Source organism: Gekko japonicus, unplaced genomic scaffold, assembly GCF_001447785.1.
Source record: "Gekko japonicus isolate JY-2015 unplaced genomic scaffold, Gekko_japonicus_V1.1 scaffold29, whole genome shotgun sequence".
Classification (NCBI taxonomy): Eukaryota; Metazoa; Chordata; class Lepidosauria; order Squamata; family Gekkonidae; genus Gekko; species Gekko japonicus.
In genome coordinates this window covers 412,862-432,593 of record NW_015172003.1, presented here as the reverse complement: position 1 = coordinate 432,593, position 19,732 = coordinate 412,862, and the positions used below count along the sequence as shown (strand labels likewise).

The following is a 19,732-nucleotide window of genomic DNA, read 5'->3' as shown; positions in this document are numbered from 1 at the left end:
CTTCTCCTGCCTCCTCCTGGCTGAATGAGGGCTGAATGAGGGCTGGAAGCGGGGCGGCCGGAAGCAGGGGGCGGGGCTTCGTCATGTGCCCCGCCCCCTGCACCTCACCCGGGGGAATTGTGTTCCCCCGCGTTCCCCCCCGAAATGACCTCTGGGTGCGTCTGTTACTTTGGTGTTGGTGTATAGTACTGTGGAATACAGTGCTTCAGTATGGCTCAACAGTGCCCATATCCACAAACTTGATGCCGAACTCAATACAATGAGAACCATCAGTGGATGTCTTAAACCCACTCTGACCTATTGGCTACCTACGTTGTGCCACATTGCTCACCCACATCTATGAAGACAAGATGCTCTTCTCCGTGAATATAGAAAGATTTTTAAAAAACAGAGAGCAGAGCATTCACAAAGACACGGCTGATGCGGGCCTACCAGACTAAGGTCCCGACACCCAGCAATAAGATCTGCACAAATCCTGCAGTCACAAAATTTCAATCTAAGGAATGAATGCTCATGAACATGGATGCAATCACTTCCCCCCCATATCCATAACCTGATAAACACCAATGAGAGGCCTGCAGGATTTGACTTGCCACATAATGCATGGAAATGGCTAATAAAATACGAACAGGCTTTGGTAGATGCACTGACCTGTTGTTTAAATGGGGCAAAATAGCGGAACCAGAATGCAATTGTAGTGCAGCCCGCCAAACTATTTTTCATCTGTCACAGGAACACAAGCATCATGCTTTCCAGGGAGATGTGACCTTTCCCCGTCTGAGACTGGTTTGAAAATTTAGATAGTAATATTTAGTAGGATTGTTCAATCTGTCTGTATACCCATTGTATCAACTTGGTTACATATTTTATATTTCCTATGTGTAATCCTGCCATACAATAAATAATAAATAAAATAATAGGCTATTGGGTTCAAGTATCTCAGAAGTAAAAAGTTCACTCAGAGTAGCAAACAGGTTTTTAAAATATGACTCCCAGACTTCTAGATGAATATAGAAGGGAATGCTACCATACCGTTCTAGTGCCCATATTAATAATTGCCCAAAATGCTGAATTGTCATTAGTTTTTATAGCCAAAATTAAATGTCCCCGATTTGTAAGTTCTCCTCCTTCTTATGCTTTTTTAGATTTCGATAGTATCTCTTCGGAGACAAAAATTCCCTCAGAACAAGTATGGTATTATTGCTCTTTAGCTCCCTATGTGTTTGTTGTAGTTCTCTTTGTCAAACCATGTACCAGAATTCTAGGGGGCCAGGGGTCTCACAAAGGGAGCACTGTCAGGCATAATGCAGCCTCAAGCTTTCTGGTTTGGTCCAATCCTTTTTGGAAAAATTGTCAAAAGGCCTTTGGATGTCATGTGAATGGGAACATGCACATGTTTACAGGTCCCAACACCACTGGTGCCATTTTCTTTATCTGTGGCTGCCATGTTCTCCCCACACACCCACTGGAGGGCTTCTTCCATGCTTTAAAAAACCCAGGAAGTGCTACATCATTATAATATTATGATCTCTTACCATGATCCACTCATTCCCAGTTTTTTTTTAAGAGAAAGAAAGTCTCTAGCCCTTTTCATTGTGAAGGAAAAATGAAGGCTATACGGTTTTTAAAAGGGACTAGAGATTGTTCGTTATTTAAAAGCCAGGAACGAGTAGATTCTGGCAATGGATCATTATAAAGTTCTAACAATACAGTGATCTAGCAATTCCTGATTCTTTTTAAAAAAGCCTTTCTATGGATGGGGGGAATGGTGGCCGTGGAAGGCTAAGACAAGGACAGTGTAGGGAACACTGCTATGTGGACACTCCACTGCCACTGCAAATGCCTCTTCATTTGCAACAGCAACCAAAGCTACACAGATAATTGTTTCCATGTGGAAGCAGCTCTCTAGCTTCCAAATGTTGCTCCAAGTAGCAATGGTAGCACTAAAGTGGGAAGTATTGAGACATTTCCTGTTGCCACCTTTGGATGTAGAGGTGCTAGGTTGGCCCACTGCAGCAGGCAACTCCTGCCCTTGGTGTCCATGCTACCACTGTGGCTCAATGGGACAGCAGGAGCAAAATGAGGGGGGGGGGGGATGGCATTGCATGACTCCATGACATAATTTCTGGTTTCAGGCCCAGAAGTGACTTCAAGGCGTTGCACAGCCCTCTAGGTATTTTCCAAATCTCTATGGTAAAAACTAAAAGGATTAGGGAAATTCCTTGAATATTGCTAGCACCATAACATAACTTTCAGGTCCAAAACCAGAAGCAACACCACAGCCTTACACAACACCAGTTTTCAAAGTCTCTACTCCCCTCCATAGACTGGCAACCCTATTGTTATGAGGAGCTGTGTTGCCAGGTCTGATCCTGCTAGTCCGCTGCACTGGAAGAGGCAGGGAGTATTAATCTGTTCCAGCTACATGTCAGCCTTGAAAAACGACAATAGGAAGCAGCCTGGTATTTTCACTTTGAACATGCATTTAGGGTTCCTAGCGTCTAAAGCTTATTAGGATCACTTTATGTATAAGTAAAGGACTGCTCAATATGACAGGAGAAAAGGGCTTCTAGACTGCAGAAGAAGTTGCCTAGCATATGTTTTACAGCATACATTGCCCTCCTGTCCTACTTATTAAGGATTGATAAATTCCAGAGAGTTGGCTGCGTTAGTGACTGCAATGAAACCAAAAAGGAGCCTTGTAGTACTGTAAAGGCTAACAGCTTCATTGTATTGTTGCAGAAGTATTTGTGAATTAAAGCCCACTTCACTGGGTGCAGTCACCTGATCATTTCATCAGGAGTCTTGTCTCCTTAGTAGGCGCTGACGGCCTCCCTCCCCCGCACTCCTGGCCAGGCCTCGGATTGCACCGGTACGTCACTCTGGGAGAGAGGCACGGGGGGCGGGGCGATCACATGGCGAAGCCCCGCCCCCTTCTTCCAGCCGCCCTCTGCTCCCAGCCTCATTCTGCTGCAGAACGAGGAAGAAGCAGGAGGGTAAGTCGGCTTCCTCCCCTTGTCTCTGGCCGAGGCTGCTCCAGGGCCAATCCAGACCTTCCCGGAGGTGCGCGAAGCCACGCACCCCGGGGAAAAAAAGGAGCCTTGTAGTACTGTAGAGGTAGAGAAAGAGGCACTTTTCTCCCTTTCTCACAATACAAGAACTCGTGGGCACTCCATGAAATTGCTGAGCGGTCGGGTTAGAACGGATAAAAGGAAGTACTTCTTCACCCAAAGAGTGATTAACACATGGAATTCACTGCCACAGGAGGTGGTGGCGGCTACAAGCATGGACGGCTTCAAAAGGGATTTAGATAAGCATATGGAGCAGAGGTCCATCAGTGGCTATTAGCCACAAGGTATAGATAGGGACTCTGGGGCAAGTGATGCTCTGTCTTCTTGGTGCTTGGGGGGGGGGGTCAACAGTGGGAGGGCTTCTAGTGTCCTGGCCCCACTGGTGGACCTCCTGATGGCACTGGTATTTTTGGCCACTATGTGATACAGAGTGTTGGACTGGATGGGCCTTTGGCCTGATCCAACATTGGCATCTCTTATGTTCTCTTCCTGGCCGAGGTTGCTCCAGCAGCCGCGGCCAGGCCTGCAGGGCCAAGCCAGACCTTTCCACCACCATAACATTCGTGGGGGCTGCAGGGCGCCAGCTTTCCCCCGAAATTTCCCAGAAGGGAGTTATTGCCCGGATATCACATGCGAGAGGACATTCTGGGTCCCCCAGATCTCCTTCGTGGCTCCTTAAAAAGTTACGGCCGCCGCCGTTCTCAGCAGCAGCTGCGACGCCCGCGGGGGGGGGCGGGGCGAAACGTTCTCCCTCCTCCGGGGTGGTGGCCTTGGACTCGTAGGGGCAAATTCCACCTCTCGGGCAAGTGGTCATTCTGGCTCCCCCAGCTCTTGGGAGGGGCTCTTTAAAAAGTTATGGCCACCACCGCTGTTCTCGGTGGCAGCTGCAACGCCCGCGTGGGCCCCCCCGAAATGTTCTCTTGCCTCCCTGAGCCCTTGGACTCATAGGGGCAACTTCCACCTCTCACGCGAGAGGTCATTCTGGCTCCCCCAGCTCTTGGGAGGGGCTCTTTAAAAAGTTATGGCCACCACCGCTGTTCTCGGTGGCAGCTGCAACGCCCGCGTGGGCCCCCCCGAAATGTTCTCTTGCCTCCCTGAGCCCTTGGACTCATAGGGGCAACTTCCACCTCTCACGCGAGAGGTCATTCTGGCTCCCCCAGCTCTTGGGAGGGGCTCTTTAAAAAGTTATGGCCACCACCGCTGTTCTCGGTGGCAGCTGCAACGCCCGCGTGGGCCCCCCCGAAATGTTCTCTTGCCTCCCTGAGCCCCGGGCTGGTGGCCTTGGGCTCGTAGGGGCAAATTCCACCTCTCGCGTGTGATGTCCGAGAGGCATTGCCACTTGGACTTCACACGCGAGAGGTGGAATTTGCCCCTACAAGTCCAAGGCCACCACCCCGGGGCTCAGGGAGGCAAGAGAACATTTCGGGGGGGCCCACGCGGGCGTTGCAGCTGCCACCGAGAACAGCGGTGGTGGCCATAACTTTTTAAAGAGCCCCTCCCAAGAGCTGGGGGAGCCAGAATGACCTCTCGTGTGTGGTGTCCAAGTGGCAATGCCTCTCGGACATCACACGCGAGAGGTGGAATTTGCCCATACGAGTCCAAGGCCACCACCCCGGGGCTCAGGGAGGCAAGGGAACGTTTTGCCCCCCCCCCACAGGCGTTGCAGTTGCCGCCGAGAACAGCAATGGCAGCCATAACTTTTTAAAGAGCCCCAAAGGAGAGCTGGGGAGCCAGAATGACCTCTCGCGTGTGATGCGAGGTGGAATTTGCCCCTACGAATCCAAGACCACCACCCCGGGGCTCAGGGAGGCAGGAGAACGTTTCGCCCCGCTCCACGCAGGTGTCACAGCTGCCACCGAGAATAGCAGCGGCGGCCATAACTTTTTAAAGAGCCCCGAAGGAGAGCTGGGGGCGCCAGAACGACCTCTTGTGTGTGATGTCCGGACATCACACGCAAGAGGTGGAATTTGCCCATAGGAGTCCAAGGCCACCACCCCGGGGCTCAGGGAGGCAAGAGAATGTTTCGCCCCGCCCCCTGGTGCGAGTGTCGCAGCTGCCACTGAGAACAGCGGCGGCGGCCATAACTTTTTAAAGAGCCCCTCCCAAGATCTGGGGGAGCCAGAATGACCTCTCGCGCGTTGCCACTCGGACATCACATGCAAAAGGTGGAATTTGCCCATACAAGTCCAAGGCCACCACCTGGGGCTCAGGGAGGCAAGGGAACATCCCCCCCCACGGGCATCGCAGCTGCCGTGGAGAACAGCGGGTGGCGGCCATGACTTTTTAAAGAGCCCCAAAGGAGAGCTGGGGGAGCCAGAATGACTTCTGGCGTGTGATGTCCGAGCAGAATTTGCCCCTACGAGTCCAAGGCCACCACCCTGGGGCTCAGGGAGGCAAGGGAATGTTTCGCCCCCCCATGCGGGCATCGCAGCAGCTTCTGAGAACAGCGGCGGCAGCCATAACTTTTTAAAGAGCCCCTCCCGAGAGCTGGGGGAGAACTAAGAACTAAGGAGTCCACTCGGACATCACAAACAAGAGGTGGAATTTGCCCCTACGAGTCCAAGGCCACCACCCCGGGGCTCAGGGAGGCAAGGGAACGTTTCACCGTGCTGCCCCCCCCCCGCGTCGCAGCTGCCACTGAGAACAGCGGCGGTGGCCATAACTTTTTAAAGAGCCCCTCCCGAGAGCTGGGGGAGCCAGAATGACCTCTCACACGAGAGGTGGAATTTGCCCCTACGAGTCCAAGGCCACCACCCCGGGGCTCAGGGAGGCAGGGGAATGTTTCTCCCCTCCCGTGTCCCAACTGATGGCTGGTGGGAGCAGGGGGCGGGGCTTATGTGCCCACCCCCTGGGCTCCTGACTGGTGGAGCGGTGCTCCAGTGCGCTCCGGCAGGAACCGAGGCCTGAGCTTGAGTCACTCACTTGCGTCACCTAGAGCTCTTTGCTCCAGAGGCAACTTGGTGCAGTGGCAGAATGTGGGCCTGGATCAGGAGAGGGAGGCAGTATTGATACATTGTAGATATGACTTTCATTCCTGTATGTCATATAAACAATATGATTAAACCAAGTAATGATAAAGAGCAAGAGAAGATCAGAGTGCTTACCTACACTCCCTTCTTAGGCTGCAGTTCCACTGGTACAGTTGATTCTGTTGGATCTAGCAGTAATTTCCACTAATGGACTGCTTGCACATTATATATGTTTTTTCTTTGCTGTCATTTCCAAAGTAAGAACACCTTTTTGTTTTTGGAGCATCCACATTATGTCATGCTCTAATCCTTATCTTTCCAGGTTTTCCCTGTCTGTAGTGTACTTTACCAAACTTGCTTTACTTCAATCTTTTTGGAAGGAATACAGTCCAAGTACATTACCTCACCATGTGGAAGGCATGGTGTACTTTTGTTGTGCTGCAAAGGTGCCATTTTCTAACATTTTGTCCCTGCCATACCAGTTGTTTTCAAGTTTGACAAACAGCAATTGTTAAAATGCTGAAACAATCTATTACCATTTATCTATGTCTGTAGTAAAGCATTTAGAAAGGCCTGGACTATTATGGGATGCACATTCTAGCATCTACCATTTTTACTTTTGTTTTCCAGTAAATGCTGAGTTGCCCCTTTTGGAGGCTGCCTGTTTACTGCCTGAATAAACAGAACTCCTGTTAAAATAATAACCACTGTGAATACCTGTGGTCTGGAGAGTAACACTTAGTATTTGTGGGTTATTTCCTCAGAATGCCCAGTTTTTGTTTTATCAAATGAAGTCATCAGTCATTTCATTACAGAGATATAAGGGGGAACGGTTCTGGTGATTTTTGTCCCAACTGCCTGGAAAGGAATGGGGAGGGGAAACTGAAAGATGGCTGGAGGGATACTACTTACATGTTGATATTTTGTTATAGAGTATACATGAAGAAAGAACAAAAAAGCAACTATGATAGCCATGCTCTCAAGAGCTAGTGCTGAGTCACTGCAGAACATGTATTGAAGGTTTTGGGGGTTTTTTTAAGAGAGAGGAATGCCAGAAAATTCCTGGTGTGAAAGCTCTATCACCAGTGCCCAATGCCTGTCCCTTTGCACCAGTGGTGAAAGCAATGCAGGGCATCTTCACCATTTGGAAACAGTGATGCGGGGGAGGGAACTCAAAAGTTTCATCTAGCTGACCACCTGCTAGAAAAAAGCAGGCTCAGCAGTTCAGCTATGGGAAAGTTTATCTTAACTGTCCATGACAAGTTAAGAAACAGTCAAGAACTGGAATCAGTTATGGGGTGATAGAAAAGATTCAGCTGTGGTAGAGATGCAATCCCAGCCCCAATATTAGCTTTGCGCTGCTTAGAGTTCAGAATTAGCTGGTCCGCAAGAACAAATCCAGAGTTGCCTGTAGGCCACTAGCCCTAAGGAACTGCCTCAGGCCCCCTCCAGCCTCAATAGGTACTTAGCATTCTGTCTAACCTCAAAGCAGGTAAAATATTAACAGTACACCCCAGGCTAGATGCATATTGCCTCAGGGTACCAAGCATACAACTCTCTCTTTAAATGGCTGAGTAAGCCACCTCCCCTTGCTAGCTAGCTGTTTTGTGCCTCCCTCAATATGCACCCATGGACTCTTGCGTATAAGGAAAGTGCAACAATTAATCATGTATGACAATTCTCTGCAGGCACTTAACACCCTCCCCTCCAAATTCTGCACTGAGATTATTCTGGTCACAGAATTTAGATCAGGAATAAAGCAAATCTGCACATATTCACATCACGGGGGGGGGGGGATCACACAATTTGGACATGGAAGGAAAGATGGAAATGGAGATTGGGGAAAACATGGGCTTCAGAAGTAGGGACATTTTTAAAATCACAGGTTGTGTCTGATACAGTTATTTCAAATCTTAACTCCACGCAGAACTGAGCTGACACTTGGACTGTGGGCTTCCAGTTCATAGCTCATGCTCCTAACCACTATGCTTGTGGGGCTGCTATTGGTGCTATTCCCCAGGTGTGAAGCAATGTTCCCTCTAAGCTGTGGAATCTTGTGAGCAAAAACTCTACTTTGTGAGGGACTAGCATTAAAGTTGTGAGTGAGTGATTTGTCTACTGCATAAATTAGTTTGCTCTGGGGCCCTCCTTTGTGAGCTAAGACAAAAATGTGTGAGCTGGAGGCTAAAAAACTATGAACTAGCTCACCCTAATTCAGCTTAGAGGGAACACTGGTGTGAAGGACATGGAACTGTGCAGGGAACAATCTTCATACAGCCCATATTCCCTAATTGTTAAAAGACCTTCCAAAGCCTTTTATCTGAAGTTGCCTTCCATATCAAGGACTTTAATCTTAAACGGCAAACTAAGAAATTCAGGATGCTCACTATACACCAGATACCATATTCCACGCTTAAATGGCAACACTGACTTCTTGCTGAATAATAAGTAATACAATTAATTAAAAAAACCCAGGATGGGTTCTGTTCTGATCCCCGTCTACTCTCGCTGTAGCCCCACTGCAGATCTTCGATCCAGCCTGTAAAACAGGGATCCCCAACATGGTGCCCACTGACACCTTTCTTGGCACCCACCAAGCGGGGCAACTGGGGCCCCAACGGGACATGACTGGCTGTGCAGATTTTAAAACCCATCGATATGGCAGAAGCTGCCACTGTAGCACAAGGATCTTCACCATAGCACTGAAGACAAGCTGTGTGTATGCAAGGCAATATTTTAAAATTGTGTGTTAATTTTATAAAACACCTGGTCAAACAGAACTCCTGTCTAAAATGCTGAAGAGTTCATATTTGAACTATGCATAACCTCAAACCCCCCCCCCCCCCCCCACCCCCCCCCTTCACAGCCATTTTGTGGTTTATGCCCAGCACCCTGTGTCAGACTTTCAAAGGTGCCCTGGATTGCCCAGGCCTGGAGAATGCGCCGCACTACCACACAATGCCAAAGACCATGGAATTAGAAACATTGGTTGTATGTTATACAATATGCCATTTGAACTACTGATAGACGATCATCAGCACTAGCACTTGTTTACTGGATTGTTTTAAACGTTTTGGAATGTCTTAATCTTTGTATGGTTTTATGGTACTGGGTACCAATTCTGTAAGCCGCCCGGAGCCCACTTGTGGGGAGGGTGGGATATAAATAGAATAAAATAAATAAATAGAAATGTTTGGGGACTCTTGACATTTTGTTTAGAAACTGCTTTGTGCCAGGGTGGCAGCAGCTACTGAACTAGGGTTGCCAAGTCTCACCTTGTTCCGGATCGAGGGACTCCCGGGTCGATCCTGGAGTGCCCGCACGCGCCACATCCACGTCACTAGGAAGTGACGTGACAACGCTGGGCACACTGGGGGCGGGGCCACAACCATCTGAGGGGGAACCATAGAGTTTTCCCTCAGATGACTGTGGCCCCGCCCCGAGTGTGCCCAGCGTGGTTGCGTCACTTCCTGGTGACATGCACGTCGGGGTGGAGTTCCCCCCGGGGCCCGATCCGGCGGCGGCAGGGAATGGGCCTCTGGGGCAGGGGTTTCCCCGCCCCCCGGGGGGTCTTGGCAAGCCTATACTGAACCATTTTTTAAAATATGCACAGCCCATCAGATCTCCAGTGACCAATCAGAAGCCCTGCTGGGCAAAAGTCCCACCTGGCTCCACTCACTTTCTGAGAACACTTGGTGGGTATCAGGAAAGATCCTGGTGGGCTCCATGCGGGGGACCCCTAATCTAGACAAGCCTTTTTTGAACTTTCAGATCTACATGGCTGTGATTTGTAGGATAAGAATGCCGACAAGTAATGAATGAACTAAAGATCTCAGTGGTAAAGAGATACTTATAGTTTGGAACATCTTCCTCCATATAGAACGGAAACACTGGATGATACAGACAGAAGTAACACTTTGATGCCACTGGGGCAGATACTACACAAGAATCTGAAAGCAGGTACTTCATATACAGGCCTTATATATTGGGAAGCATATTGGCCTTCAAAGGTACTGAAACCATGTTGGAGATGCTTTTGGAATCCTGTATTGTGGCTGCAGCCTTATAGGGCACACAGAGTCTGTACAATAAAGCGCAATGACACAATAAAGCAGGTGCTTAGTTCTGATGAAAAACCAGTGACCCTGTGTAGGAAAGGTAATCCGTGTTACATCCATTATTAATTCATACACAATTTACAAACAATGTTGGTCCACCATGCAAGTACAGGGTGGGTGGGAAGCTGCTCTAGGTCATCGTTTAGCATTTGTAGTTGTACTCACCAAGCTGTTGCTACACACATCTGATTCATTTGCTGTCAGTGTAACTGTACTGCAACAGAACTGACTTCCCACAACATACAGTGTTGTTTCAAGAAAGCAAGTCTTTGGGATTTTGGCTCTTTTTGCTGCAGAGCAAGTTTCAGTCTCTGGGAAGGTACCCCAATGAAGTCTACGTTCTTGATGGATGAAAGAACATTTTTCTCATCTCCCTTGCTCTGCCCATCAATTCCCTAGCCTCCCATTCAAGATATTCTACCTCATCCTTTATTAAAACAATTATGACCAGAATATAAAACGCATGACCACAAAATTGTTCAGTGCTGCTACAGAAGCCATTGCATCATTACTTCAGTGATATTTTTGCTTTATGCCTTTGTCTGATAGCCGCCCACCTTTCTCATTTAAATTATATTTGGGTGAACAACACATTTGCATGTCCCATTTGCAATGCATTGAAGGGCAAGGTTCTCCTATCAAGTACATAAAACTCAAAAGATGCTTTACAGGAGAACCTGGTCATATAAATGTGGTAATACCTACCTTATGCAAAGGAAAAAAAAAAACATACAGAAGTTGATTCATAGAATGGTCTCTCTAAAGCTGGTCTTTCAATGGATAGTGTACTGGACTCAGATTCCAGGCACAAATTAGGTGGCCTTCAACAGGTTACTATTACTCTCCACCTGCAATCCTGTGAATAAAAATCATATGAGCAGCCCCCATCTATGAAACTTACAGAGGTATGACTTGAATCAAAGACTCCTGGATGAGAATATAATCCTCTATCCTCTACCTAACAATAGTAAGTAGATGTTTCAGAGAAGATCAAATGGGGTCCAACTGTCCCTTTCTGATCAGATTAACGGTCTGAGAGTTCTCAGGGACCCAGACTCCGTCATGCAGCAGCCTGGCACTGCTGCCAGCAGTGCCTTCTTCCAATTACATCTGATTCTGAAACTCATCCCTCTCAGATTCAGCTGGCCATGCTGCTTTGATCCATGCTTCTGTAACTCCAAGCTTGGACTACTGGAATTTATTTCATAGAGGTGGTGTCCCGGAAGGTTACATGGAAACTTCCAACTGGTACAGAAAGCCATGACTTCTCTGTAAGTGGTTGCAGGGTGATGCATACAAATTTGTTCCAGCACTTTAGGATAACTGATTTGTTTATGGGTTTTGGTTGTTTCTTTGATAGATTTTAATTGTATTTAATTATTAATTTAAGTAACACATACTTAATTATTAATATGCATTTTATGTAAGCCGCCCTGAGCCTGCCTTGGCGGGGAGGGCGGGGTATAAATTGAATAAATAAATAAATAAATAAATACCAATTTTTGCACAACTACATCCAATTCCTATTTGTTTTCAGGCTCTGTTCATGGTGCTGGTGCCCTTCATGTTGTGGGACTCCCATGCTCAAAAGGACCACCTCTCCCTATACAAGCCTGTTCACCAGCTCAGGTCTCCCGAGTAGCAGCAGCAGCGGCAGCAGCTTCTTCTTCTTCTTATTATTATTATCCTGGACTCCTGACAAGTGCAAACTTCAATGGCAAGATCATCTGCCATCTCCATGCAGAAGCAGCAGAAGTCAGGAAACCACCTACTCTGGGTTAGGTTTGACAAACTTTGCAAAGTTGTTCTTTGCCAGTGAGTTTTTGGCACTTGATTTAATAATTTATTTTAAAAAAAAGATTATTGTAATTTTCTGTATTTTTATTATTAGCGGCTTCAAACTGTTCCAAAGAAGCTGGATAAAAAATTCTTAAATATAAAGTCTCATAAAATATTAAGTACAACTTACCTCAGAGGGTCACTGTGAGGATGAAGATGATAAAGAACTTGGACTTTTAAGAGTGCAATGGTAATTATCATTAATAAATACAACCCCTTTTCCCGAGACAGGTCACACAGTGCAGAAGAGAACAGACCAGAGGACTGTTGATAAGCAAAGGCGGCAGGGGGGAGCGTTTCTGTTGTATGTACACACAAAAGGGCCCCCTAACCTGGCTGCAGCTTGAAAAGAATAGTTGAAACAAGCAAGTCACACAAGAAGGAGAGAATAAAGCCACCTTTATCACTTCTGCAGTCACTCAATAAATGCACACAAGACAATTATGCAAACAAGTTTAATGCACCTTGAATACACAGGAGGAGGGGAAAGCTTAGTGATTCACAAAAATATTACAAAAAGTAGCTTCGTGCAGGTGAACACACCAGCACTGTGACACTGTAAGAATATACATTAGAAACTAATATAAAATATTTTTGAAACCTCTCCTAGTTTAGGTTTCCATTGTTTTTGGTAGAAAAAAAGGCATACTAAGAAAGTACTGAAAATCTCACTGCAGGCACAGCAAGCCTTTTTCAGACCGGCTTCTGCAGAGTCCTTAATGGTTTTGTAAGGGACAACAACACACATACACAGAGATGAACTACAAAAAGGTTCACCTTAGCCGAGGCTTATCCAAGCAGCCACAGCAGTCAGAATTAAAAGTTGAGAAAGGTCTAACGGTTAGCCCCCCCCAACAGAACAACTCCATTCAAAGTTCTCTAGCACTACAGTCATCCAAAATATAGAATTGTAGTAACAACCAGCAAGAGAGCTCTATCCCTCAGTAAAAAAACAATTAATTCCCCCCCCCCCCCAACAGAGCTGGTTCCTATGGAGATAAAACTGTTTCAAGAAAATGGTGATTCTTCTTTCACTTGAAGTGTGGCACTACATCAATTTATTCCTTTTATAAAACTCTCATTTATCATTTCTAGCTGCAGCAATGTTTGGATTTGCTATACTCTCTCCCCCAGGTCCAGCGCAGGACAGGAGCTTAAGGGTAGACCATGAGGCTCATGATTTTGAGGTGCTTCTTCATAATGGCATTTTGGTTCTGTTGATATTATAAATTGCCACTCCAGGAAATAGAGGCGTCAAATGGTAAGAGCACAGGATCTTTTGAATTAACTCACTTGTTAATCACTTTAAAAGGTTTTGCTTTCCCTAAGATAGGTGAAGTCTTTATCAAGCATCACTCAGTGGTGAAGGGCCAGCTTTTAAAGGATATGCTGCTTAAGCCTGAGCCAGCTGCCCCTGTAAGGCATACTCCTGTATTTTCTTGAAATGTTAACTAGGTTTGGCAGTGGTCATCCTTGCTTACTGCAGTGCCTATGCTATAACAACATATACTATCATCCCTCTTCCCTATATTACGTAGAACAGCAGTGATGGATGCAGACCTTTGCCATCAACCACCTCAGGGAAGACAACAGTAGACATGTTGATTTCCACCTTCACTAGGAAAAGAGCAAGGGCAACAATGGGGAGGAGGGAGAGAAGAAAGTGTTTACAAAACCAGATCAACTGGCAAGCATATTCCTATATTTGGGCTTTAAAAAAATCAATTTTCTGAAATTAAAAGGCATTTGATGGAGCCCTTTAACCACTTACCCCACATACTGTTATTGATAATTATGTTATTTGGCTATCAGACACTTCAAATTTCAGCAGTGACTCATGAAGTACAGAGGTGGAGAGGGTTTTTCAAAATACTTTTTCAACCTCCTTATTAGCCAGCTGGCTGAAAATAGGAAAGACACACCTTTATGACAGCCCTGGAACGATACTACAAAGGTAATGCATCACTTATTATTATTTTATGCTCTGTAAGCAATTCAAGAAGAAAAAGAATCATATCTGAAACGAAGCAGCAGCAAATGCATAAGGCTCATAGGTTAATTGCTGGAGAGACAGGTCAGCCTAGGGATCCTTTTAGAACTCGCGTCTGCTACAGGCTCATTTTCTTTTTGACATTTTGGATGCCCACCAAAGCAGGATTTGAAATAGACAGAACAAGTAAAGGTGGGGAAGGAAATACCACAGTAAGGCAGGATTGCCAACATACAAAACTATTATCACTTTTTCTATAAAATACAATGGTGGTAAATGGGGGAGAGCAAAGTTAAACATTAACACATTTTTTTGTCACAAGGCATTAAACACATTTCTGCAAATACATTTGCCCCCTGACCCTACTTCCTGTGCTTTTGTGCTTATGGATCATGTATAAAGGAGCTTTTTAAAGCAGTTTACAGCTTTCCTCCTGTTGCTAAAAGAATAGAGTGGGAGAGGTGAAGCAATCCCTGCAGCACCCCTGGACGTCATTGGCATCCCTGCAAATGTGAGGCCCATGCTTTCATGTGCAAGACAGAGGCCTTCCAATTCCAGGTCTACAAAACAGAGTGGGGTGGCTGGGGGTGCAGCACAAAACATGCTGCAGAGGTTTACAGTATACATGTAGAACATCAACTCAGTGAACAGAGACTAGGTTTAAATTCATGTATCAGAACAAAACACGGATGTAATCTGAGGGTGTAGAGGGCCACAAATAAAAACAGAACAGCTTGCTTGTGCTGTTGCTCTTCAAATGACACAAGTACCTGCCTTTGTTAGGAACGCACATTTCTTGCTAGGTTGGTCCCTCCCACTATCTTTCTAGCAGTCTTTAAAAAATATTTGTACGATTATGGTATTAAACAATTGTATGGTAATTGATTTTTTAAAAACCCTCAACCACGTTGGTGGGACTGCTGAAAAGTGCTCTGGAAGAGAAGAGAGCTATGTGATCTCATGGGCAACCAAAGTATCAGTCCTCTGAAGAGGCTTTTCTGCTTCAGACTGAAGGAGCTTGTTTGTCTCAAGTTTGATCCACTGGAGAAGACAGCATATGAGATGGACTCTAGTTCTGATGTACAACTAAATTCTCCTGGAGTTCCAGTGCCACAGTTGGATACAGAGGAATGTGCCTGGAGCTCTTTGTATGGCAAAACAACAACAACAACAACAAAACTCAGTTACTTTCCTGGAGTCCAGCTCCTGAGCACAACAGCACTTTGGGCCAAACACCAGCCACAAGATTCTGTTTCTCTACTTATCTCTTGCACTTCATCTGACCAGCATTCTCACACAAACTTTTGCTGCTCCTTCTTATTATACTCTCTTACTATTATACTCACACTAGATTAGCAAACACTTCAGAATGAGCCTTTTGTTACCATTTACTTTAGTGGCTAGTTTTTTACTGTCCTGGCACATGCCTGGTGCAACAGCTGCACTGAAAGTTAATAATTGTTGCAGTGAGGCAGGAAGGGTGTTTACAGCTCCAGGTGCTGGAGAGATTAAGCAGCAGGTGCAAACCAACTGAAGAGCAGCCAGAGTTCGTTTCCTTGCAAACCACTTCAGTGACTAGTAGGCGGAGAGCAAGAGTGCTCAGCAAACTCTTCCTCCCAACTTTTGGGGAAAAATGGCCAGCACAACTATCCACAGTGTCTAAGTGTTTGCCCATGAAAAGTTACTGATACACGATCAATTGGAGAGACCCAGGCCATTCTATTACGTCTTCTGGGGAGCTAACAAGAAGAGCTCCCAGCAAAAACTGCCATAAACTGTTACTGATTAAACAAACGTGCATCAGGGCACTTTACCTTTGATTTGCCAAGACATAATTTGTGGGTAGTTTCTAGCAGATATGAAATCGGAATGTTCTTTCTGCAAGTCATACCAAACAATCGTTTTTAAAGTTTAAATAAAGATACTGCAAGGTCAATTATTTTCCTCCACAAAGGAATACTCATGCAGCACTAGAGATTAAACATGCTATGGTGGAGCATAAAATCCACCCAACTTTTGTAGCAAACTTATGAGCTGAAATTAACAGGACCCTTCTCAAGAAATACACAAGAATTCTGTAGTCAAGTTTAGTATTACGTAGTATTCCATGTATTTCCCTTGGGAAGAACAACGAATCTGGCCTCAGATGTCACATATTTCATTCCTTGGACAGAAAACCTCTCAGGTCTTTATCAACAGAGAGAAGTGGTGAAAGGGTCAACCATGCAGAGGGATGAATGGGAGAACGTAGCTATGCAAGGACTCACTAGAGAGCCACCACAAACACAAGATTTCCGAGACTGTCAAAGCAGTTGCACAAGATTTCCAAGATTTTCAAGCAGCTGCACAGATTCCCAAGTTCTGGTTGTCTTGTCTTTGGAAACAACTCCATGAGATTACACAACTGAATATTCCTCCCGCATGTAGGCAGACAGTTGTCAGGGAGCAGGATTCTTGCCCAAGTTTCTCCTTGACACAACAGTTTTGTATATCAGAGGTTTGGGGGGTGGTAGAGAGGAGCATGCAATTATTTGAGAATGCAGTTCCAAGTGGTACAGTCAAGAAGAGATTTACTTTAGCTGCTGCTTGTAAAAGCTAGGTCAAAGAGACTCCTCTGTGCAGACAATGTGTAAGATCCCTGGCAATAACATGCAAGTGACAGCATTACAAGTGAAGGCTAAAGGTTTGGTTTTTTTAAAAAAAGTGTCTCTGTGAGATTCTACTATGACACTTTGCTTGGCCTGCTTGAACACTGCAACACTCCATCCCTAATTAATTCTGCTTGCATTAACTTAGACTTTGAATTGGGATCAATACAGCATGACAGCCTCATCAGCTTCCAAAGCATAACAATCTAAAACAGTGACATCCAGCCCTTCATTCTATGTATCTATCAAACATACTAGTGTATCATCCCATCCCAAAGTTTGCTTTATTTTAACTAAAAAGCTAAGGTCCTAGTATTTCCCAAGGGAACCTATGGACAATGTAACAGTCCCTTCGAAACTACATAATGCTCAAAGGCCATTTGTCTGTTTCAAAATTATCATCTGTCAACCACATAGTTCCTCACAGGAGAATGGATGCTAATTCTCTTTAAGGAGGTTTTTCTATAAGTTAAAAACAAAAAAACTTATTTTTGCCAATGCAACTCTTCCCCCAGGTTGTTAGCTTCAGAGTAGGACAACTAAACATGTGGTTGGGAACAGGCCCACAGTTTTTAAAAGAAAAGTCAGCAAAGCGGCCATTTTGACTCATAGCTTTCAACCAAGAAAGCCAGCACAGAAATTTTTTTTGCACTGCTCCCCTCTCGACAAAATTCCTACAGAAAACAAAACCAGCTTGCCAAGTGAACAAGCTATTTGGAATGATAGTCAATTTCCATGAGGCTTTTAAGAAAAGAAAATAATCACTGTATTTTCTTTCCCAAAATTAATCCTTTGTTTGGATATACTCCTGTCCTTGCTGTCTTTTTTGGTTTTTTTCTGCAGGGTTAGGATAGGGAGTTAAGGAGGTGGTTCTTTTGTCTCTAGGAAGTTCAGTTGTCTATAGGCACAATGGCAAGGTCTGTATTTCAGAGACTAGCAGTCCCAAAACCAGGCAGTAACTCTGAAAATTATAATTTGTGTTTGCATGTACATTTGAGAACAGTCTGAATCATTAAAATAAAACGTATGTCTCCCCAAATATGTGAATTAAAAATAAAACACTACAACTTCAGCACAAATACGTGCTCTGTGGAAAGCTTTACATTTTCAGAGGTGGTGAAGCAATAGTCTCCCAGGGATCTTTTCATTAATGGATCATTTGTTATTTCTTTGCAATGAGACTGAAAAGTTTGGTGGAACTTTATAACAAATTTCAGACAGGAAGTAGTATCACAATAAATGCCTGCACCAAGACTGCACATGAGTCTGACAAGCCATCTACCCATTATGTATGGACACTTTCTGGCTTTCTGCCATGGTTCAAGAGTGCGGGGGGGGGGGAACTCAACATTTTTAATTTTTACTTTATTGGTAAAGAGAACTTTTTGGGACTCTTTGCCCATGGCCAATTGAGAGATGGGCTTAATGTTATGGATCCCTTGCACATGCATCTAAGAGTAAGCACCAACAAAGGCAGCTGAAAATGCTTTCCAGTAAATATGCACAATTTTGCACAGCAGGGCATTCTTCTCTAAGAAGGCTCCCAACATCTGAGCCATGAGTTATCTTCTCTACGCAAAGTGAACAGAGGTATGCTAATTTCAAGCAAGATGCTCAAAGGCCTCAGGTCAGCGCTAAAATACCCTTTAAGCACTCAGTTACCTGGGTCAAGTTGGCAAGCACCTCTATGACATCACAGCATATTAACCAACATCATCAAGAAAAGTGAAACAAGCTGAAAACCAGGAAGCAGGAGGAGGGCCAAATCTATCAAGAGAAATGTTTGATGACAATTTGGCACTTTAAAAAGTAGAAAAACATTCCATCTCCTCCAATTTAGTCTAATGCAGAGAACATCACTTCTCCAGAATTCACATATTTAAGCATTAGCACAGAACGCAACTGCCTTTGTTTGCACTAATGCGGCAGATAAAGCCTGAGACATAACAGCACAGACTGTTTCTCTCAGTTTAAAGCATACCAAGTTTCACCGCAGTATTTCTTCAGTTCACATGCATGTGGTGAAATGCCATATCCTTTGTGGAGCAATAAGAATTCTCAATGAATAAAGAATTCTGTTTAGGAGATACCTAGATAAAAATGGTTTCTGAGTTGTGGAACATACATCTAAACCACTGGACACCAGAAAAATGTGTGGCTAAAGGTAGACGAGGGGCATAAATCCTGAGCTAAGGCAGCAGGGAGATCTGGAGCCAGCTAAAAGAGGGAAAGAATTCTTATCACTATTATTCATAGTTAAATACTTCTCTCACTCTTATATACGCATTTGTATGCAGGGTGTTCAGAGTTCAGTCATGATGAAAAGGAGAAAGCCATATACCAGGATTCAGTTCTGGCTGGACTCTGCTATTGAGTAACTCCTCCTCTGTTTGCAGTGGTTATGGAGCAACATCCTCTTATTTGTAGGAAGAGCTTTCACTGCTTTAATTATCCCATGAGTCACTGGGCAGCATACAGTAAGCTGTTGCTTGTGGGCGTCAGTCATCTTTAATGGAGTGGGTTGTCAAATACAGCATCAGGTAAGATGGAGACTTTCAGTTTCTTTTCAGGCCAACTATACTCCTTTGGAAGTTTGAACTGTAAGGCAATGAAAACTGTTAGTTGATATACCTTATAATGATCCACCACATACAAAGCAAACAGAAAATACTACTACAGAAGCCAGAGTTTCAAGCTAACATGCAAATAAGCAATCTTGTCCAATGACTTCATTTGGGACAGATTATATAACCAATTATTGTTTCTGTTTCCAGTTTCCACCTGCACAGCCTATTCCTTGTCCTACTTTGCTCTCTCTCTCATGTCACCTAACCCCCTTACATTCTTTTTGCTTGTTAAAAGGATAATTGAATTTAGAGATTTATCTGCCCTCATCATATGATGTATACAAGACTTAGGATAACTCCTTATGCTTTGGGAACAAATGTGCTTCCTTGAGGCCAAGTTGGCTCACTTCAAAAAGCCGTAAGTCTACAGACAAGGTATTTATGGACCACAGTACATGAATTCCACATGCAGTTAAGAGAGCAGAGCCAAGGGTTAGGAGACCAGCCAGGGAGGTGGCTTGGCCATTACA

General features: G+C 45.0%; 1 protein-coding gene across 1 annotated transcript in view; it reads right to left on the bottom strand.

The window, feature by feature from the left end:
* Positions 1 to 12,438: 12,438 nt before the first annotated feature.
* Positions 12,439 to 19,732, bottom strand: part of SUFU (SUFU negative regulator of hedgehog signaling) — a 124,902-nt gene continuing 117,608 nt past the window's right edge. The window contains exon 13 of the mRNA XM_015420093.1: positions 12,439 to 19,233. Coding sequence (XP_015275579.1) covers positions 19,144 to 19,233 — 90 coding nt within the window. The 3' untranslated portion in view covers positions 12,439 to 19,143. The remainder of the gene's footprint in view (positions 19,234 to 19,732) is intronic.